The sequence below is a fragment of the Pogoniulus pusillus genome, chromosome 8 (assembly GCF_015220805.1).
Source record: "Pogoniulus pusillus isolate bPogPus1 chromosome 8, bPogPus1.pri, whole genome shotgun sequence".
NCBI lineage: Eukaryota > Metazoa > Chordata > Aves > Piciformes > Lybiidae > Pogoniulus > Pogoniulus pusillus.
Genome location: NC_087271.1, coordinates 25,015,780 through 25,036,816, shown reverse-complemented (window position 1 = coordinate 25,036,816; position 21,037 = coordinate 25,015,780). Strand labels below are relative to the sequence as shown.

The 21,037-nt window shown below is 50.8% G+C and overlaps 1 protein-coding gene across 1 annotated transcript in view; it reads right to left on the bottom strand.

Moving 5' to 3' along the window:
* The window catches only part of ZSWIM5 (zinc finger SWIM-type containing 5), a 105,337-nt gene that overhangs the window by 9,717 nt on the left and 74,583 nt on the right, over window positions 1–21,037 (bottom strand). The window contains exons 2-7 of the mRNA XM_064147689.1: window positions 20,366–20,722; window positions 11,627–11,775; window positions 10,850–11,000; window positions 4,963–5,142; window positions 2,537–2,713; window positions 40–186 (exon numbers count right to left, since the gene is read on the bottom strand). Coding sequence (XP_064003759.1) covers window positions 40–186; window positions 2,537–2,713; window positions 4,963–5,142; window positions 10,850–11,000; window positions 11,627–11,775; window positions 20,366–20,722 — 1,161 coding nt within the window. The remainder of the gene's footprint in view (window positions 1–39; window positions 187–2,536; window positions 2,714–4,962; window positions 5,143–10,849; window positions 11,001–11,626; window positions 11,776–20,365; window positions 20,723–21,037) is intronic.

The following is a 21,037-nucleotide window of genomic DNA, read 5'->3' as shown; positions in this document are numbered from 1 at the left end:
AGACCTCAGGGGACACTCCTCCCATAGCTCTACCCATACCTTTTTTCTGATGCTTATATATTTCCAGTTGTCTTTGCTGCTGCAGTCGCAGGGTGTTGATTATGGCAACAGTTAGTCGCAGAGCCTCTCTGGGATAGCCATGGGAGCGCAGGGCATCCACTCGAGCACAGGCTGTTGGGACATGTTCTGCAAAGCAAGGACAAATGCAGGGACACAGCTGAGCCAGAGGAGGGGAAAAAAACAACCATGGGAAGGTACTCAGGGAGGGAGAGAATCTGGCAGGATCAGGCTCATATATTCCTCATTTCCTTGCTAAATTCCTACTCCCTGTTTTGAACTCATCCCTTTCTCCCTGCTCCTGACAAGAATACCTACCAGGAATATTGACTGGACTCCTACCCCATTTAACCCGCAGCAGTCACATCAGTACCTAAATCCCCATCTCCACCAACCTCACCCAAAGGAGGAAGCATTTCCAAGATGCCATTGTTGCAGTACAACAGCTCTGAACAGAGGCTGTTACAACCTGCTGCTCATTTCCTCCTAAAATCTGCACAGCTTATGATGATTTCTTTCACTGTTGTGCACCCAAACACTTCTCGGTGTCTCATCCAGCACTTCTCCCTGCTCTCATAGGACAGATGATGACACAGAGGGTGAGGCTGTGCATCCAGCAGTGCACTGCTGGCACTGGCAGACTGGGGGTGATGTTTTGAATGGCTTCCTTAACACCTCCATGGGGCAAGCTCTGCAGACACCCCATCTCTTCTGCAGCTCTCCTACCTGGTGTTTTATTATTAAGAACAGTTGCATGGAACCCCCCCCCTACCAACACTCACAGTTGCTTAGGAATTCATCTGCTCCTGCTGCTCATTGCTCACCTGAAATCACAAGCAACTGTGGAGAGGATTATGACTGAGTGAGAAATTAGCAGAAGCAGATGACATGACATACTGCATAACAAGCAGCAAAATCCCATTTTCTTGCAAAATGTCCAACCAAAGGGGAAGGGGAATTTAAAAAAAAAAGGGGGCAAACAGAGAAGCTCTGAAATTGTGGTAGAGGGATAACTTCTACTCCTGGAAGAGCTCAGAAAGCTTTAGAAATGCAGACACCACCTCCACAAATGGGGTTTCCATATCCCAAATGTCACTCGCAAGGAGTACACAAGAGGTTTCAGAACAAACACATCTGTAAAAGAGCTTTTTTGTTGCTCCCTCTATTCATTTGCTAAACGGATGAAATATTCAGCTTCTCACTGAATTCATCACTGGAAGTTGCTGACCAATCACACTCCTTGGCCAGCAGAGAGCCTGCAGGGGTGCCAAGAAAGCAAAAGCGCAAAATCCAAAAATCATGGCAAATGCATTAGAAAATGACATGCACCAAAAGAGCTGGGCCAAGGGGCTTGCCAGAACCCAGCTAATGCTAGGGACAAGGGAGCTGTGGACACCACATCTCTGCTAGACAGAGTCCACGGAAGTACTGACCCAACACTGCTGTCCATGGCTGCAGAGCTGGGGAGACCTCAGCTACATAGAACTCCTGCCAGAGAAGAAATGTCCTCTCCTGCTCCAGGTAAGCTAGCAGAGGTGTATCAGTAGCCTTCATGGGTCCTTTTTAACTTATCTCCTGGCCTTAATAGAAACTTAGTGCCTTCTATTCCAGAAACAATTTTTCTGGATGTCTTTAAATATCCTCTTCCCATGTGGCTGGATGAAGGCAGACCCTGGCTCCTAGAGTGGACAATAGTGCAGTGGTGGGTTTTGAGCTGTTCTGTGTCCATACATTCACCTCTTGGGCTGTAGGGATGAGGCACTCACCTTCTTCCAGTTGTGGGGGCTTGTGTCCCCATTTTGGAGACAATCTGAGGGCTGAGTGCCACACCAGGCATCCTTGAGCCCTTATCTCACTCCTTGTCATCCCAGACACACAGTTGTCAAGGGTCTGCAGTTCTGCCCAGGGTCATGACTTTGCAGTAAAGAAGCTCTGTGGTTTGACCTACATGGACTAAAGGTCTGTAACAAAGGATGGTACTGGACTTGACTGGTCCAGTGTGCCTTAAGCTCACAACAAGCTTAATTGTGCTGTTTGCCAATTGCCTTTAACGGAAGACTAAAGAAAGGATAAGACCAAGGCATTAAAAATCCAGAGCATAGAGCTGTCCTTCCCAGCCAGCTTTCAAGGGACTTTAAGTGTTCAGCCCCCCTGTTCTGTGAACAGTGACAGTTTACGCTGTGAACAGCCAAACAGTGGCAGGATAAAAAAGGACACCATGAGCCTGACCCAAGCTGCTCAAGGGAAACCCAGACTGTAAAGATGTAGGGCTTGCTACAAGGACTGTGACTGGAGTGTGGGAGGGTATGAAGTTCTTCTACTGCTCAGGCTAAGGGTCAGTGAGGCACTTTCAATCTAGGATATAGAAGCTTGCAAGGATCCAGGGTAGCAAAGCTTCTCTGATGACGTGGGTGGCTCTTTTCCACTAGCAACCTTGCCTACCCAGGCCATGCAAGGGGCTGCTGATTTGGATGCTTACCTAGCCACAGTGGCTGCCCCTGGGAGTTAAAGAGAAGGCTCTCACCCTCCCGCTGGTAGGAGGGAGACACATAGAAGTCGCTGCTAATGATGCGCTGGAGGTGGCTGTCCTGCCAGTGGAGGTCACAGCCCTCGATTGCTCGGGTGAACACAGTTCGCCTGGGCCTGGCCAGGGAGTCTGCAAAGAGAAAAAACATCAGTGTCCTGGTGGGGTAGGGGCTGCCCATTCTTGCCTCTAGACATGACCTCCCTAGGCAGAGCAACGTTATTACCATGAGAGCACATCCCCACCTGGCTCCACCACAGCTGTTTCTGAGCTAAGCACAAGGGCTCTGGCCTCTGAGCTGCAGAAGATTGCTTTTAGATATCCCTGCTGCCCATCTCTGATGGAACTGCCATCTCCTTAGCATCGCTAAGTTGCTTGCTAGAACAGCTGCTTTGAGTAGAGAGGTGAGAATAGAGGCAGGGGCTGCCCTGCCATTAGCTTTCTGATATTAATCCACAGTCATGAAGGAGGCTGACCCCTTGACATGTGGCAGTGCATTCCCACACCTGTGACACCCAGTGTGCAGGCAGCTGCTAGGGGCCATCACTGGGCTTCCTCAGCATTGCTGCCCTGCAAGTACCATAAGCTCTCCTCTTCTGCTCCAATACAGAAGTCTTAGCTTCACTGAACCACAGCTGAAACACCTGAAGCTGTGAAGGCAACCAGAGGAGCATATCTCAGCTACCCCCTGGAAAATGGGGGGGAACCATCACCTTCCAGCAATGTCCTCCCACTGAGGGAGGGGGCTGGAAGGGAGGAGACAGCCAACAGCCATGGTCTGAAACCCAAGGCTGCTGTGCACCTCCCTTCAGAGCTGCTCTGCAACCTCACTGACATTTCTGAAGCTATCAAATACTGGACGAGCACTTCACTCTGTCCAGACAGATCAGACAAGTGGTCTGTCAGGAGGAAAAGGCCTATCTGGATCAATCCTGCTATCACTTCAGCCATGCTGCATCATGAGAGCCAAACACAGCTGGCGGGCTTCGAAATGGGAAGCCCCAAAGGGGATACAACACTGAATGTTAGGTCCTGCAACCCACAAGATGAGCTGAGTTAAATGCCTTCAAGGGGGTGAGAACAAAAGGCACTGCTCAAAGCTGGTCCAGGAAGGCTGGATAAACACACTCTGGAAAACAATGGGAACAAGCAATTAGCCTGAATGCTGCAGGCACCCCGAGGTGGAAAGAAATTAAACAGGTGTTCCTACCAACCGAATTGAGCCTGCTCACTTCACCAAGAAGGGTTTCAGGAATCAGCTGTTCTCCTTTCGGTAATAAAAGAGGCTGGCAACAATCTGTGGTAGTTTTTGTGCATACATGAACGTTAACCCTGGGACACCTCCAGGACCCATACTGCTTTCAGACCTCTGCCTGGAGAGGCAGAAGCACAGGGACAACGGGATGTCCCCAGCATGTGCTTTGGAAACTCCCCACGTGTCTAAAAACGTGCCCCGAATGCCAGAGCAAATCCTCAGCAGAGCTGGGAACACCGGGGGGAGTCCCAGGGCTGGTGCAGGACATGGAAGGAGGCCAGGTTTAAATTAAGCTGCTCCCCAAGGATGAACCCAGGGAGGCAGCCACGGTGCCTGGTCCTGGCCACGGCTGGGGTGGGCTGACAGGACTGCCACGCTCCTGAACCACTGCTGGGGAACTAATTCCACTCAAAAGAGTGAAGTTTCCTTCACGGCATGGCTGCCAGCTCCCTCTCTTCTTCCCATTTTGGCCACACAATACACCAAAGAGCAATTCCAGTGCAGCAGGTGGAGGCATGGTAAGAGCAGTAACTTTCAATTAATGTCTGCTTTCAGGCTTAAATTTAAAGGGATGAAATGCTTTGTCAGGGGTTGAGAAAATATTTTAGCTTGAAGGAACAACCCCATGAGTACATCGCTCCATTTGTGCTCTGTGCTTAACATTCCTGGCTAATGACTTATCTACCACCTGAATCAAAGTCCATAAGCAAGACTCAAGGACTGGGAAAGCAATTCTGAATCATCTCCAGCTTCTCACTCTCACATTACAGCTCAGACTTCCAAGCTCAGCTCTGCTCCTGCTCAAGCAGCGCTGCTTTTCAGTATAGCTCCATAGCCAAACTTGCACAGATCTTTGGAGTCTAAATTCCCTCCAGGTTAAATTGCTTTAAAACGATCTCTAATTTGATGCTCAACACAAAGGTGACTTCACCCAAGACATAGCAAAGAGCCAAACATTTCCAAGTGCACCTCGAACTAGAGGCTGTGAAGGGAGATGCTTTCTATTCCTGTGACTCCCAGAGACATCACCAGCAGGCGAACTGAGGTCTCCCAACTTTAGGGTGAGTTCTGACTTGACCCAACCCCCTGCGGCCACCAGCTGGATTTCCACTCCAGCCAGACTCACCTTGGCTGTGACCGGAGCTCTGCGTGAGGGCGTTGGTGATGTTGGGAAGTTCGTTACCGTAATTGCCATCTTCCAGGGGACAGACATCCATCTCGCCCCATTTGCGCAGCTGCCGGAGCCAGCAGGATTTCTCTTCCAGCTTGCAGTGTGGGTTTAGCACCACACACACCCACAGCGCCCCTAAACAAAGCCAAGAAATTAAGGAGGTGGCCACCACCATGCCCACGGGGCAAAGCTCTTCTGCCGCCACACTCATCAGGAGAGAGCCTGCAAGGTTTCACTGGCGTTGGTAAACTCATTTCAGCTTAAGGCACGGACCCAGGAGGGGGATTTAGACAGCTCTTAAATAAAAGTAAAACTCCTCTGTAATGAAGCTAAATTATAATCTCATGAGATGGGGGACAGTGGGGAGGGGGGAAGGAGAGAGCGTCTGTGTATGAATTTGTGAGTGCTTCTGTCTGCCAGGACAAATCTACTGTTTGAACTACACATCAAAAGCATGCTTAAAAACACCCTGGCAAGCTGCAGAGTCTGTATCTCCAAAGACTAACCTGATTTTGATCCTACCCACGTTCCAAGTGCTTTAAAGCTTGCTCCAAATGCTATTTCATCTGCCATTGTTCTTCAGGCCATTTGCATTCAGCTATTTAAAAAAGGAGATTTGGTGTATTTTCTTTATTTTCTTACTTCTTTTTGTCTTTTTTTTCTCTTTTTTTTTTTTTTTTAATCCCCAGTAGCCCCCAGGCTGCAGAGGAACCTGGATCCTAGCTTCACAGCTTGCAGGCAAGAGCTCTCCAAAGTGCAAGTCTTCCAGATGTTGTAAGCAGAGGTGTCCAGCAGTAAGATGACCGTGCTGACATGCTCTGGGTCAGCTAAGGGACCTCACAGGCCTGATGATTCTATCTGCTGTGTGAGAGGCAAAACTAGGCCCAAGACCATCTGTCGTCATTAAAATCCAACTCACCCCTCATAAGACTGGGCTGGTTCTGATGCTGCTAACCAAACCTTGCCAACTTCCCCAGGTCACCCACTGCCCTGAAAAGCGCTCCAGGCACCCTAGTAAGTGCAAATCCAGGAATTCTCCTTTTGCTAATTACATTTCTGATCAAATTTCCCTGCGATTCTGTCAGGATACTGCACGTCCCCTCCCTTGTGCTTGCCCCATGGGACTTGATGGTTGCATACGGATCTCCCGAGGCTGAACAGCCCATGCTGGATTCTGTCACACACCTGGAACAGACAGCTCAGCCTCCCACAGGAACACCCTCCCCTACCTCTCTTCCATGGGCCCAATAAGGATCTAAGCATCTTCCTCTTCCCACCCAGCCAGCTGCTCTCCCCCACCCTCCATCACTCACAAAGCAAAAGTTCCTGCCAAAGTGACAGCCAGCAGCAGGACAACATCACCCAACATAACTCAGCTGCACAGCGAAGGGATTTCTCCACGTGCCCAAACCACCTCCCTTGCTTGCTGTGTTTTATGCAGCAGTTCCACAGCTGCAGAGGTGTGCTGTTGAGCCAAACAGCCCCAAGCCAGGATGTAACTCCAGCACAGGCAGCCAGAGCAGACAGTTGCTTTTCCAGGAAGCACAAGGCAAAACTGGCTGAGCAGCAATGTCCCAATTCCAGCTGTATTCTGGGGTCTCCTCACTCCTCTGGGTTCTAGCTGAGCTTTGGGGGTTAGAACTGGGTTAGCCGAGCTTTTTCAGGTTAGAACTTGTGGGCATGTTTGGTTCAAATCATTAATAAGGCATGGAGGCTGAGCACATCCAACTCCTCAGAGCAGCTTGACTCAGCAGAAGAGACATCATGGAATCACAGGGCAGATGGTGGCCAGAAGCACTGCATCCAGGAACAGGCATGGGAAAAGCAGCTTCGGGCACTGAAGATCAGCGTATCTTCAGTGGGCTCCCCAGTTCAAGAGAGACAGGGATCTGCTGGAGGGAGTCCAGCAGAGAGCTATAAGGACTTGAACATCTCTCCTGTGAAGAGCGAGAGACCTGGGGCTGTATCTGAGGGGCGGGTGTCAAGATGAAGGTGCCAGTCTCTCTTCGGTGGCGCTTTAGCAATGGATACAAGCTAGAGCGCAGGAGGTTCCACCTCAACATGAAGAGACACTTCTTTACTGTGAGAGTAACAGAGCACTGGAACAGGCTGCCCAGAGAAGTTGTGGAGTCCCTTTCTCTTGGGGCCTTTCAAAACCCACCTAGATACTACTCTGCCCTGGATGATCCTGCTTTGGCAAGGGGGTTGGACTTGACGATGACTGGAGGTCCCTTCCAACCCCTAACATTCTGGGATTACATGATATATTCAAAGCAGCCCTTGCCTAGTCCTGCTCCATCTACATCTCAGCTCCCCCGCTCCCAGGAAACACCAGTGGAAACCCGTTCCTTTCTGAGGAATGGGAGGGAATAAAACTTCTGAGCTGCAACATCAGCAAATTAGTGCATGTGCAAGATAAGAGCTATCTCCTTAGTGGCTTTCAGGGCCCATCCCTCTCACAGCAGATCTATGTCACTTGTTCACAGGCTCCTGCAGGCTCCACAGACAGCTCCAGAAAATAAACCATTCTTAAGGATTTGGTTGCTGGTCCCCAGCTGAGCAGCAGGTGCCTGCTTGCTGCCACCCTAAAGGTATAAAACTCCCCATCCCTTTGTGTGGCTGTGAGCACTCAGCTCCTGGCCTTGGGCATCCTCTTCTCTCCAGCACTCATCCCTATTGTCATTTCCCCTCTTCACCCCCGCCAGGGCTGCTTGTGCAAAAAGCAGCCTCCAGGAATTCTGGCTCAGCCTCTGAAGGTGCACGGTGCAGCTTGGCTGACACGTGGTAATGAGACCTAGAGCTCCTGCAGTGCCTCTCCCAGGAATGGGATGTGCCTGCTTGACTTTTGGTTCCCACAGCTCAGCTAAGACACAATCCTTGGAAGTCTCATGACTTTGCAGCCTATTTTTGGGAGGCTTCTGAGGAGGCATCTTTTGCCTGCCAAAAAGCTGTGCCCCTGGCCTTTCCTGCAGCAGGGAAGATGGGGTGAGGAGGTGGGACAACGAGGGAAGAGGGATTTGTATCTGTCTGGCCCACGAGGGTTATCTGGGAGACAGAAAAGAGAGTTTTTTTGAACCCTATGGGCAAGTGACATCAGCTGACAGCACAAGTGACTCCTGTCCTGAGCCAAAAGCACCACGCCAGGTCAAACTCGGTGTCTCTTCGCATGCTGCAGAAACCTTCATCTGAACTTTCTGATGGCAGGAGGTTAAGTGGGGAACAAAGCAGCAGATCACGATTAAGCTAAGCCTCTAAACAAAACCTGCTTTTTGATGAGGAGGCTGGGTGCAGGGACGGTGGGGGGTGGTGGTGCCGGAGCCTTCCCTGCTGGCCCCAGGGAGGACAGGCGCTCCAATCCCGCGCCCAAGTTTCCACACCATCAAAGAAATTCTCTCGTTTCCCACAGGGTCGCTGCCTGGCTTAATCTGCTGAAATTCCCCACTGTAAACAAGTGGCCGAGATAAATAAACCCGTCTCCAGGCAGATTAAGGTCAGGCTACACTTCAGCTGGTTTTTCGGCTATTTTTTGTAATTAGGCTTTAATCGCAAGTCCTAATGCGCCAGGGCAGATACTCCCACGCCGCACAGCTCTCCATCCAGCAGCCCTTTCCTGCAGCTCCCAGCAGACGGGGCAGGAGATGTTCAGTTGGCAGCACACGTGGAAACAAATTATGCCCCCTCCCCTCCTTTTTTTTTTTGATTGGTTGGTGTTTTTTTGGGGTTGTTTTGGTTTTTTTCTGTTTAGTCTCTGAAATCCTGCAAAATCCTTTACATTTTCCCCAGCATAAATCCACAATCTTCTTTAAGGCTGATCTTCTTCCAATCCCATGCAAGTCTGGGATGCAGCCTTCGCTAAAAATCGATGATTAATTATTAAAGGTGCCCCAAAATAATTTCCACAAGGCCTGTTTTTTCTCTTCCACGTGGCAGGGAAACTCAAGTCTGTGCTGGGGCTTCCTGCAGCAGCTGGCAACAGGCCCCACACCCCACCCTTTGATAGCAGTGGCAACACCAGGCAGCTTCAGCATCCACAGACCACAGACTACTGGACAGCGTGCCTTCACTGTCCTCAGCATCCCAGCTATCATTACCCACCCACTGATGATTTCAGACATCTCTCCACGTTGCTGATGTTTGCTACTGGTGAACATCACTAACTCACTGCAGCTCTGGTCCCTCTGTGCCACCACCCTCCCTTCAGAGAGATGCTCCATTCCTACAGTAAATACTACCCGAGGCCAATTCCAGAAGGCTTCCATAACATGGGGGAAGTAATCCCTGCTCTGAGTATACTCTCACCCTGCCCTATAGCTGCTTCTCAGACCATTACTACGTCCTTTGTAGGAATTTCTCCTCAGCATGGAGATGCCCAAATCCGTCCCACTTGATGTGTCTGTGCCAGGCGAGCTGCTCGCTCTGACGTGCATTGGCTGGCACAATACTTCACCTGCTGTCACATTGATCCAGCCTTGGTAGGGCCCGATGTTCCCTAGCCACCCTGCCATCTGCTGATGGGGACAGGCTGCTGTCTCCTCCCACTCTGCCAAGCAAAAATACGTGCACCAACCTAGTCCATGCATAGCTAAGCCAGGACTGAAACCAAATCACTCCTCTTGAGCATGCACAAAGGAGGGAAGGGCTCTCAGCTTGGAAAGCATCTTTGAAATCCAGCCAAGTAAACTAATTCTGGGCAAATTGCTTCCTGAGTCCAGGCCTGCCCAGACACCCATCCATTCATGTTTCACCAGTATGTTTGCTTTCTTCCATGTGGAAATTCTGGGTTGGTGGATTTGGCCACCTCTTCATGATCCTTGCATATCTAACCATCTAGCTACAGTATCCCCAGATCCTGGAAATATCTTCTTGGCAAGCGAACACAAACAAGCTCTCCAGAGACGGTGTGGTTGTTTCCATCCAGGAAACTTCACGCAGAGGTAAGACATCCCACCCCTGCCTGGCCCTCATCTGTGCAGTTTGGCTTCCTGGGCTCACAGCTATGTTTGTGTTTGTCGGGCACTTGGTAGGAGAGTCTACGGTCCCAGCTTCAGGTGCTCCAGACTATAGACCACCCTCATTCTTCCAGCTCCACAATACTCTCCTTCGGTTTCAGACCATGAGCCCTTATCCTTAAACAGCAACTTCTACCAGATGCCTGCAGAGAAGCTCAAACTCACTCATAAAACTCATAGCCAAACTATTCAACCCAAGATGCCAGATGTCCAGAAGAGCCCAGAATCACTGGGTTAACTCCATCACACAACCAACCTCCCTGGGCCCACGTCATCTAAATGTTTTATTCTAATGATATTACAGTCAGCCAGATGAGCTGGTGTCTAAGGTGCTTAGATAGAATTACCCAGAACTGCATTTCCCTTAAAGCTAGGCTCTGTGCTGGCCAGCCTGCCCCCCTCACCCTGCAAATGTGTGCCACAACAGGCAGAAAATCTGATGGGATGAGCCTCTAGAACCTGCCCTTCCCTGTCTGGATCCTGATTTTCCCAAGAATGGCACTTCCATGTACAGGCTACACCCAGCCCCTGGGGCTCACCAGCCCATGCCCTCACTCACAGAAGCCTTAGGGCAGCACATCAAACACTAGGTTGCTGCAAGTATGGGAGCAGCCATGCTCTGCATGCCCATCATCCTCGACCCCTTTGCAAGAGAGTAACTGGGTTAAGGTGTTGAAGTGGGTAGTTTGGACCTGATCCAGACAGAATAAGCTCCTGGAATCTCTCAGGAACTCTGCTCCCCAAAAGAGCCCCAAATTCCTCTGGGACAACATCTGCTGGCCCAGCAGCCCAGGTAACCCTGCTGCTGCTCTCTACAAGGCCACAACCCTTACCCAGCTCATCCCAGAGCTGCCGGCACTTCTCTGTTATGCCTGTCCCCTGCTGCCTCCATAGGGAGAGCCGAGGGTCAGCCATGAACTGCTCTGTTATCAGTGTCAGCATCCTGGCCCCGTTGGAGTCCCTCATGCGCAGCATCTCCCGCACCTGGAAAGGACAGACAGAAGGTCTGGTGAGACAAACCACGGTCCCTTGGCAGTGTTAAAGACAGGATCACCTGGCTGGCAGCCTGCAGCTCCCTCAGTCTGGGGATCCAGACAGCAAATACACTCATATGCGTATGTGCGTAATGTACACTCACACATTTTAACACTCATGCAATGGCTGTGATGTGGCTGGTTGGAGCCCAGCTGAGTAGCAGCCACAGTCTAGGGTGTGAAGAGGACAGGCAACCAAGACCATGAGAACATGGCCTTTCTGCAAAGAACCAGAAGAGCCCACAGGCTGGTGCCACCTCTCCATGGCCTCAGTAGGCTCTGCAGAGTTGGGCTTCTTCCCCTGGGTGCTTACACAGAGATGGGGGAAAGCCCTTCCTCATGCAGAGATCGTGGCAAGCCCGTTGCTTCGGATGAAGGGACCTGTCAGGAGCATGGATGAGAAAACCCGGGCCTGACCCACAGCCTGGATTACAACTGCCTGCTCTGCGACCGGGCAAGAAGGCACTGGAGTAGAGATTCCCAGCTGTGATGGGCACCACGCCAGGGCAGCCGGAGAGCTGCCAGGTACGTGACATGCCAAGCACAGAGGGCAGAGAGCAGAGGGCTCCTCCTCACCTTGGCAAACATAGAGTTGAGCTGCTTCCCCGAGCCGTAGTACCCTCCCTGAGATAGGAACAGCTTCACCTGCTCTCGGACCTGTTCCTCATCCAAATGCCAGCAGTTCTCATCATCGATGCTGGCCCCAGCAGTGGGGTCAGGAGCGCCTGTGGGGATGGAGAGGGAAGAGAGACAACTTTGTTTATAGCAGTAGGGTCAGCAGTTCCACCATCAAAAAGTGGACCTACCTCTATTTCACATGAACCCACCTCTATTTTAGCAGCTCAGGTAAGACATAGCCAAACAGGTTCCCAGGCAGAGCCCCAGCTTTCAGCATCATGCTCTCCTTCCACAGTGGTAGCAGCAGCCATCAGGAGGAATCCTCACCACAGGGTTAAAATCTATCCTTTCCTCTGCACCCCACAGGAAAGGAGGCTGAAGACCAACAGGGACCTGCCTTCCGCCAAAGCCTCAAGGGTGCAGGCAGCACAGCTGCAGAGCCCGGAGCACTGACTAACTCCAGGGATCACCTCGGGTGCTCCTTCTTCTGCTCCACATCACCATTTTGTTTAAGCATCAGTAAAGCTCCAATTCCTACAAGCCCTTCCTCACGTTAGGAACAAAGGTACCACTGCATGGGGGCTCCAGAGCCCCAGGTTAAACACCTGGTCCTGCCTCTCATTTCCATTAAGACAGGGGATCAGTCCCTATGCATCAGTGTACCTGACTGGGAGAGATCCTCTGCTGGAAAGAAAGAAGGATCAATAAACCTTCAAAGAGCAACCTGTTACCAGAGCACAGCCTTCAGCAGGCACACACATGTGTTCCCAGGCTGTATTTCATCTTTCAGATATTAAAAACAAAAGAAAAGAAAAGCACACACCAACCCAGAAGTGCTTTAAACAGCTTGGATCCACCTCCCCTTGCCTTACCCCTTTCAATTCCCATTTTTCCCCCCAAACACTGCCCTGGCTTCCTGGGCTCATGGGGGAAGGCAGCTGCACAGCTCCAGCAAGCAGCCACGAGCACAAACAGGAAAAACTCTGCTTTTTCGCTCCTCAATTTTGACTCCGACCCTGTAGAAACTCCTCAGAGAAAACCGGTGCCAAGGAAGCACCGGGGTGGCTCAGTTCCACTTTGGTCTGCTTTTCCTGTCTTGTCTCCCTTTCAAGCGAGAAAGACAGTGTGGGAAATGCGAGGTGCTGTACCAACAGCCAAGGGATGCTGTAGCCAACATGTTCCCAATTAAATCTTAATGATCTCTTCCCCACTTGACTGAGATGTAGCTGGGGAGCAAACATCTCTTTCACGCAGAAACAGTCTGGGATACTGTGCACGCCCCAGCCTCATGCATTTCCGAACAAGGAACTCAAACGCAATTCAGGAAAATCAAGCTCCAGGATGTCTGCTCAGCAGGATGACTGTTTTTTTCTGGCTTGTAAGAGGACATCAACCCAAAGGGTTTTTATCCTCCAGCAAAGGCTGAGAATGCTCCTGACCCAGTAAAGATACAGCTATTTGTATTTAATGTCCTTTACAAAATTCCTTTAATTTCTGCTAACAATCTCTGCCCAAAAGCAGCTCCAGCAAGCTGGAGGCGCAGCCTGCCCTGCGCTTGAAGGCATGGGATGCTGCTGCTGCTCCCTCTGCAGAATAATTTATAGACAACACAACCACATAATTGGGATGGGAGCTGAAGCAGCAGAAAGGAAATCACAGCCCCTGGGAAGAGCATGAGGGCTCTTGCCTACAGCCCTGTCGTAAGCCACAAGAGACCACTAAACCAGGACAGTCCATCCGGGCTATCTCAGCTCTTCCCTCCCCCAACCCTGTGCTTATCTCACAGATAAAAAGCAGACAAGCCAGCGATTATCCCCTATCAGGAACCGATGACTAATCTGTCTACCACCAGCACTTATCCGGCCCCATTGCCGAAGTATCCCAGACACTCTTGCTGTTAACATTCTCCTCCTTGCCATCCTAGTCACTGCTCCCAGCTGCAGCTATCCAGACCAGGCAGTCATCGCGGATGCCTCTACAGGGTCACCTGCCAACATCTCGAAGGGCCAAGAGGGCCCCGATGCCTGGGACGACCCATCTCACTTAAACTCAGCTCCTCCTTGCTCCCTCGCTGAGGTCACAGCTAAAGGTTGAGGAGTTAGCAAGCTGCAAAGGTGGCTGCCTTTATTTGGAGTTCCTAGGTCTCCCCTCGGCACTCGCTGCTCACACGTAGCGTGAGCGGTGGAAAGCCCAAGCGGCGAGGAAAGCGGCGAGGAAAGCAGCGAGGAAAGCAGCGCGCAGCTAAATAAAACCTCCTCCTCCCACGCAACACATTGAGCACTTCACACGTTGGGGTTCGGGCCGCCACCAAATTAGTAACGCGCCTCCCGCGCCTCCAAACAAAGCCCAAATTTGCTTGTAAATGCGTTTTGCTCTCCTATAAAGGATTCCGAGGGAGGTTGTAAGCGCAGATCCCCACACGTGCGGCGCAGCCCGGCAGATAATGGGCTGCCCAATTACACCGGGGAGCTGGATAAACATTTAAGAGCAAACAACGGGATTTGTGCCGGGTTTAAATATTAATGGCAGGATTTGTCCACTTCCCCTTGCCAACGTTCACACCATGGGGGCTTCGACAGCGGCATGCTGTGACGCAGTCGATGAGTGATTCCATGTCTCGGCTCCAAAGGAGCAGGGAACGGCATGTAAAACAGCCCAGTGCCTGCGTAACGCATTTCTCATATAGCAGCATTCCTGCTCCAAAGAGCCCTCTTTCAGATGTGCTGGATTTTGGTCCTGTTGGAGTCAGGTTTAAGGAAAATGCACATCTTCAGTGGAAAGGGCATTTCACCAGCACCATTTACACTGGCTGTAGAAACAGAGATAAAAATGCAATCCATCATACTCCCAAACACATCCCCCCCCCTCACCCCTTCGAGGCAGGCTTGGAGTTTAACTGTTTGAGAGCCAAGTGAAACACCTTCAGGTGGATACAAAGGACTGAAAAAGGAGGACTGGAAAAATCTACAAATTAGCAAACAGAGCTTAGCCAGACACTGAAAATTCAACACCTTGCTCACAAATTAGCTGCTCGACAGGAAGAAAACAAAAGACACTCCCTGACTGAAAAGCAGCAGGTGTCCAGAACTGAGAAGGTGATGAGACCTTGTGAATCGTGCAGAGGCATTGGTACAGCCCCAAACACAAGCTACTGACCCCAAGATGGTGAGATATGTCAGCTGGGCAGTGTGGGAAGCACTCCCAGAGCATCTCACCCAGAGCAGGAGCAAAGTCACAAATTAAAATAGGTAATTATTATTTTCAACCAGTGCCTGCAGCTGATAAGCTGATGGTAAAAGCAACCCAGGGATGCAGGTGGCTGTCCTAGCATCTCCCTTGAAGTTGTCTCGGTGAACTGTGCTCAGCACCCGCTGGTAGCTCAGGGCCTGGACTTGGTGGCCCTGGGGTCAGCAGTGTGAAGGAGGGCTCTGCCAGGCAGCCAAGTCACAGCTGCCTAGAGCAGGGCTGGCCGTCGTGGTGGCAGTTCACAAGGGCCATCTCATGACTACACGTGGTGGCATTGCTGAACGCCTCTGGGCTGACTCGCCGGCGTCCAGAGAGAAAACAGACAAGAAGGAACAGCTCAGGGCAGGGGGTGGGGAGGACATGGACAAGTAAACAAACAGCAGAAAACCTTGGAGAGAAAATAACCAGGCACCAGAAAGGAAATGAACTCCAAGAGGAATTAAAAATAGCAGCAAAGCGAGAAGTAAAGCTCCACCGAGGATCACAGCTCTTTTTCAAGGGGAGGGAGGTTGGATGGAGCCTCCAGGGCAACTGACAGCGATGGGATAAGTGAAGCTGGACTGGCTCCCAGCACAGTGGCCTGGAGCTCTTGGGTCCAGCTGGTACCAACATCAGGTCCAGCTGTCTTTGGAAGCCACTTGTCAAGCCCCACACAGGTGGTCTGGGGTCATCTGGCACTCCCAGCAGCTCTCAAAGACAAGAGAGAAGGGCTGCCAACAGGGACTTTCTCTCCAGCACTCAGGTGTGTTATTTTACTTTGAATTCCCATCAGCTCAGCAAACCAGAACATGAATCCCCTGGAGACCTGACCTTCTCCTCCTCCCCAGTAGGAAGGCAGAACTTAAAACCAGTGCTGCCCTCCAGATGCTGCCTGCCATGGGATCATCTCAAAGAAAGACCACCTGAGGACTTCTCAAGCTGGCTTAGCACAACAGGACAAGCAGACAGAGACTTCCCACACAGTCCACCAGGCAGTCAACTTGCTGTGCACAAGGCACAAGACGTGCCAACAGATAAAGGATAGGATTAGCCCAGAAGCTGAAGGAAGGGCTCAAGGTGGTCAAGAATACATATGAGATAAAAGAAGCAGAGGGGTCCTTAGGGCTCTTGATAAAAAGCTAGTTTTCCTATGCCAAAGCCTGAGAGACCATCCCACTGAGTTTTCTGAAGATCCTTTCCTCCAAAGAAGCTCCAGAGACCATGCAGGACCACAGAGGCCCCTTAAGTGATTCACACAGACTTTTTGCTGGCTCATCCTCAGAGGAAACTTCTCCTGAACTGTAAGACAGCAGAGGTTTTATGACTTCCCCCACTTCTGGCTGAGAGCATCCCAGGCCTTTTGATGGCATCAGGTGAGCACCACAGACACTGTCACTCACTGGTGTTTCTGTGGGGCAGACACACCACCCCAACCATGTCTCCAGTGCTAAGGGCAGCAGCTTTCTTTGTCACATCCAAGTACTGCTCAAGCAGGCCAAGTTACCAAGCTGCAAACCCCAGGCCTACCAAAACCTCCTGCTCCTTACCCAAGGAAGCAGTAGACTGCACTGATGATACACAAAGGGTATTTCTAAGCCACAGATCTTCTAGGCCCACAGGTCAGTCCTCAGAGCTGCCCCTCCATGCCTTTAGGCTTCTAATTGAATAATTTAATGGCCACCATCTCTGGCCCTTCAGTGGTTTCTATCAGCCTCTTCGCCCTCCCTGGCTACAGATGCTTTTGCTCTTAAGAAGAACCTAGTGTTAGCCCAGACACCCCAGTTAGGTTCAATGGATGTATTTCAGACAGCAACTGACTTTTCTGTACATCACATACCAGTCTCATGTTCCTCATAAAATAAATTTGAGTAATTCCCTACAAGCAGGCATCAAAACACAGGAGGAGACAAATGGCACCTCCCAGGTCTGCTGGATGGCTTGGACCCTGCACACTTGCTGCTGCACGGTGCTGGATCCCCAAGACAGCAGAAACCCAGCACTGCTGTTAGGACTCATTGGTGATTCCAAATTCCTCCTCTTCCACACCGCTTGCATTTGCATCCAAAATCTCCCTCTCTGCCTACAATTCCTATTTCAGCAGTTTTTCACAGCCCTACCTTCTCATATAGCTCCTGGCCCTCTCTGCAATGCCTCACTGGACCAAAGCAATCACTCTCTGTTCCTCATTCGCACTTCAGAACATGATATTCTTTCCATGTTTCATCCTGACAGAGCATGGAATCTCCACTGGCAAAGCTGCACCTATTCTCAGTATATCCCACCATGGTGGCCCCGAGCCACTTCCTCAGCTGGCATTTTCCCCAAGCCAGGCTGACCCCATGGCAAATCAGAGATGATGGGGGGAGCAAAGTGCCACGGTGGCCTCCACCAGATGTTCTGTTAAATCCAAATTCTCCCAGCTGCAAGTCCTGGCTGCCACCAGCAGCCACCCTACCAGGAAAGGTCAGGCAGCCATAAGCAACATTTGCAGGCACAACGACAACCTTGCAGCCTTGCTCCATGCCAGACAGCCATGCCACTGACTTTGTCCCCCAGCAGGAACACACTCAGGAAGGGGACACAGCAGCACTGAAACCCACCCCAGTCTCCTCACTCCAGCTGCCACTTCAGACACCGAGCATGGAGGTGTCAGACACGTGAGACGCTCTTGCAGTGAGCCTGCTGCCCTTTGCAACCAACTATGAGAGCAGAAACGTGACCCACTTAAGCAGGCAGAGGTCAAGTGGGGAGCAGAGCAGCAGGCACACCGAGGCTCTCTGCTCAGATTGAATCCTTTGAGAACACGCGAGTGCCTTGGCTGCGCTCCGAGACTCCATCATTACTGGATAGTTTGCATTTCCTTCTAGGAAGGCAGCCGGGAGGAATGGCATGTGGTGCACAGCCCGCGGCTACAGGCTCCTGCAAGGAACAAAGCCCTGACACCCTGAGATGAGCCTGCCAGACAATGGCCTGGAATTTTCTTAGCTGCTCAGGCTGCAGGAGTCGGGGAAGAATGAGCAACCTTGAAAGCCTTGCTTTACAAAACCAGACCGTCCCCTTGCACAAGGGGCATTTTCTCAGCCAGCCTGGAGTGCTCCTGAGGAGCAGAATCACCTCCTCCATCTTACGTGCTCACCACTGACATAGAAGGTGCAGCCCTTTCAGTAACCAGAGGCAGGTGGGGAAGACTCGACACTGATCTGAAGCTCTACAGGGGAAAGAAGAAAGGATTTCTGGAGAGACCATTCTTGCTCTAAGGTGAAATGATCTCAGATGTCCAATGCACACACTGGGTTACTGTTTGGGCTGCAGAAGACAGCCTGCCAAAAGCCACCTTGGTCTTAAGCTCAAGGTTAAAGAAGATGTGACCCCCGAGGGTCTGAACTAGACACAGCCCAAAACATGCATATAACACACAAAGCTCTAAGTAAAGCATACTTTGAAGAATTTAAAATCCAAGGATCAGTAACTCCTCATGAATGTGTGAACCACAGCTGTGAAGGGCAAATCAGGAGAGAAAGTTGCATCCCTGTCAACTGGAGCCCCAAAATCACTCCCATATACTCAGCCACATACACCTGCAGCCCTTGCTCACCCTGTGCTTGTTGCTCAAGCAGCTGAGCAATGCTGTTGTAATGTGGCTGTACTTCACTGCAAGACAAGGAGAGCAAAGCTTACAACACTCTCCAGGATCAGGAGCTGAAGCCCTGGACAACATCACTCTGAACTTGACTGTGAGGTTTTTTGAGTCTTCCTTTTCACAGGATGCAACATCTGTGAGTTTTAAATCATTTTCAGATCACCTTCAAATCATCTCATCTTAAAGCTGATCTACATCCTCCTCCATGATGAGACAAGGCTGTTTGCAGAGGTGTCTACTCACTCATGACCCCAGCTAGGCAGCCACATGGATGTCAGAGAGGTGCCACCTTCTGCTGGGTAAATCAACATATATCTGTCACCTCACCTCAAAAGCACATGAATTTGCATGAGCCTAAAGGGACAGAGGATTTTTGCTTTCAGTTTTTTGTTTTGTTTTAAAACCACTCCTAAAAACAAGAGGCAAATATTGAACCAGAGCCAACATCTGTGTCTTTCTAACACTCTCAATCACCAGCCTTTTGCTGACTCTAGAGCAATAAATACTCAGAGCCTTAAAAGCTTTTCTCCAATCTGCTTAGGAGAAAGCAGCCTCAGACAATGGCCAAGAAGGGATCTTGCCCAACCTCAGCTTCAGTAGATCATCTCAGGGAGGGAACAGACCTCACCAGATTCTTGCAGTACCACAGCTCCTTATTATTTCCTAATAATAAGGAAATAATATGAGAAGAAAATGAGAAGCCCCCTCCTGCAAAAGCCAGTAATTTAGAGCACAACCACAGATGCAGATGTGGCCCGGTGGAGGAGACAAAAGTCTCTACCAAGGTAGGAGAAGGAATAAACAGATAGAGGGAGGCGGAAACGGCTAAGATCAGAGCTGCCATCACCCTTGTGGAGGAGGGAGACCTGTGGTCTCACCTCTACATGTGGATTCAACCAGTCCAGATCCTATTTTAGGCTGCATATGGGGTTTTTCATCTTCAGAGCACTTAACAGGCATGTGTTAATCCCCGCAACGCCCTTCCGTGGCAGATAAGTGTTTATTATCTCTGCTCTACAGCTGGTGGGACAGGCACGGTGGGGAGTGCCTCATTGTTGCAGACCCTGGGCAACCTCAGTTCCTGGGCCCCTTGGAAAGACACAGCAGGAGTGCCTGGCTTGGGCTGATGAAGGGAGTCTCAGGGCAAGTCCCCAAGGAGTCTGGGTCACCTCCTGGGCCAGTGGAAAACCAGAGCAGGGCTGGGATGGTCATCATCCCTCAGCCAGTGCTTTCCAGAGGATGAAATCAAAAGCATCTTCCAAACAAAGCCCCAGGACACATTCCTGCTGCCTTTGTGCAGTAGGTCAGGATAGCAGCACTCATTTATTATGAACAAATTAACGCCCATGGAGATTAAAGCTTTATCTCCCACAGGCTCAGCCACATCTGACTTAGCAACGTGCAGGGCTGGGCTGAAACCATGTCCTTGCATGCTGGAGGAGCCATGCCTCCACTGCATCCCCTGCTCCTCAGGGTCTCAGAACTACGTCCTTCTGTGTTGGAGACTAAATGTCCTCCGTTCTTTCACCTTTGGCTTCTCCAGCCTGCTCTAAACTGTGCCTTGCACACTGCCAGCCTGTCTTCTCTCCCTTCTCTTGACTGTTGAAGACAGTGTTTGACACACAGAGAACACAGGGCAGAATGGGGACACACGGCCAAAGCTGATACAGTCCCAATATCCATTAACATCAGTCTGACACTGCCATTTCTCTCTGTGCAACAACAGACAAACACTGCAAAACAAAGGTCACCATTGTCAGTAAGAAACCACCACCCTAGCCCCAGATGCAGTGAATCAGTGCTGAGACACCCAGGGGGCAGGCAGGAATTACCATGCACTTGGTTGATCTCCGAGTTGGATGAGAGGATCTCATCAGCCAATTTCTGGGCAGTGGGCAGCACCTCAGTATGGTGAGCCGTGATCAGATACTGAACAAACTTCTGAAGCTGGTCCCTGTTCATCTGGAAAAGGGTCTCTGAGATGGGAAGACGGAGTTTGACCTGGTCTGGCTTGCGGATCCTGTACAGTGAAAGCGCCACGACATGGGCGCAGTAAAAAATGTCCTTGTTCCCACAGCCGCATGTTACTGAGGTGATTTTGCAGCGGTCGAAGCTGATGGCCACTTTGTAAGTCATCTCTGGTTCTGTCGCGGTTGCTGGCTCCGTTACTGTCCCACTGAGGTGGAACCCTGCAGAAGGAGAGGAGAAAAGAGAAAGATCACATCAGCTTCGCTCAAACCACGACCGCCCGTGCAAACTCCGGGAGGAGAACAAGGCAGCCACGGCTGCTGATGTATCGCTATGTCAAGGAGCGCACAACCCAAGGCATGCCACCCCACTGGCTTGCACCCAGTAACACCCAGCCCAAGTAGGAACACACTTCTGCATCAACACACACGTGTAGCCAGACTCATCGGCGAGTTTATTTAACAGTCAAACCCTCAGGGGAAGAGCAAAGCTGCTCAGTTCCCATTTGTTTAAGAGTCTCTCAGACTGTTTCTCTC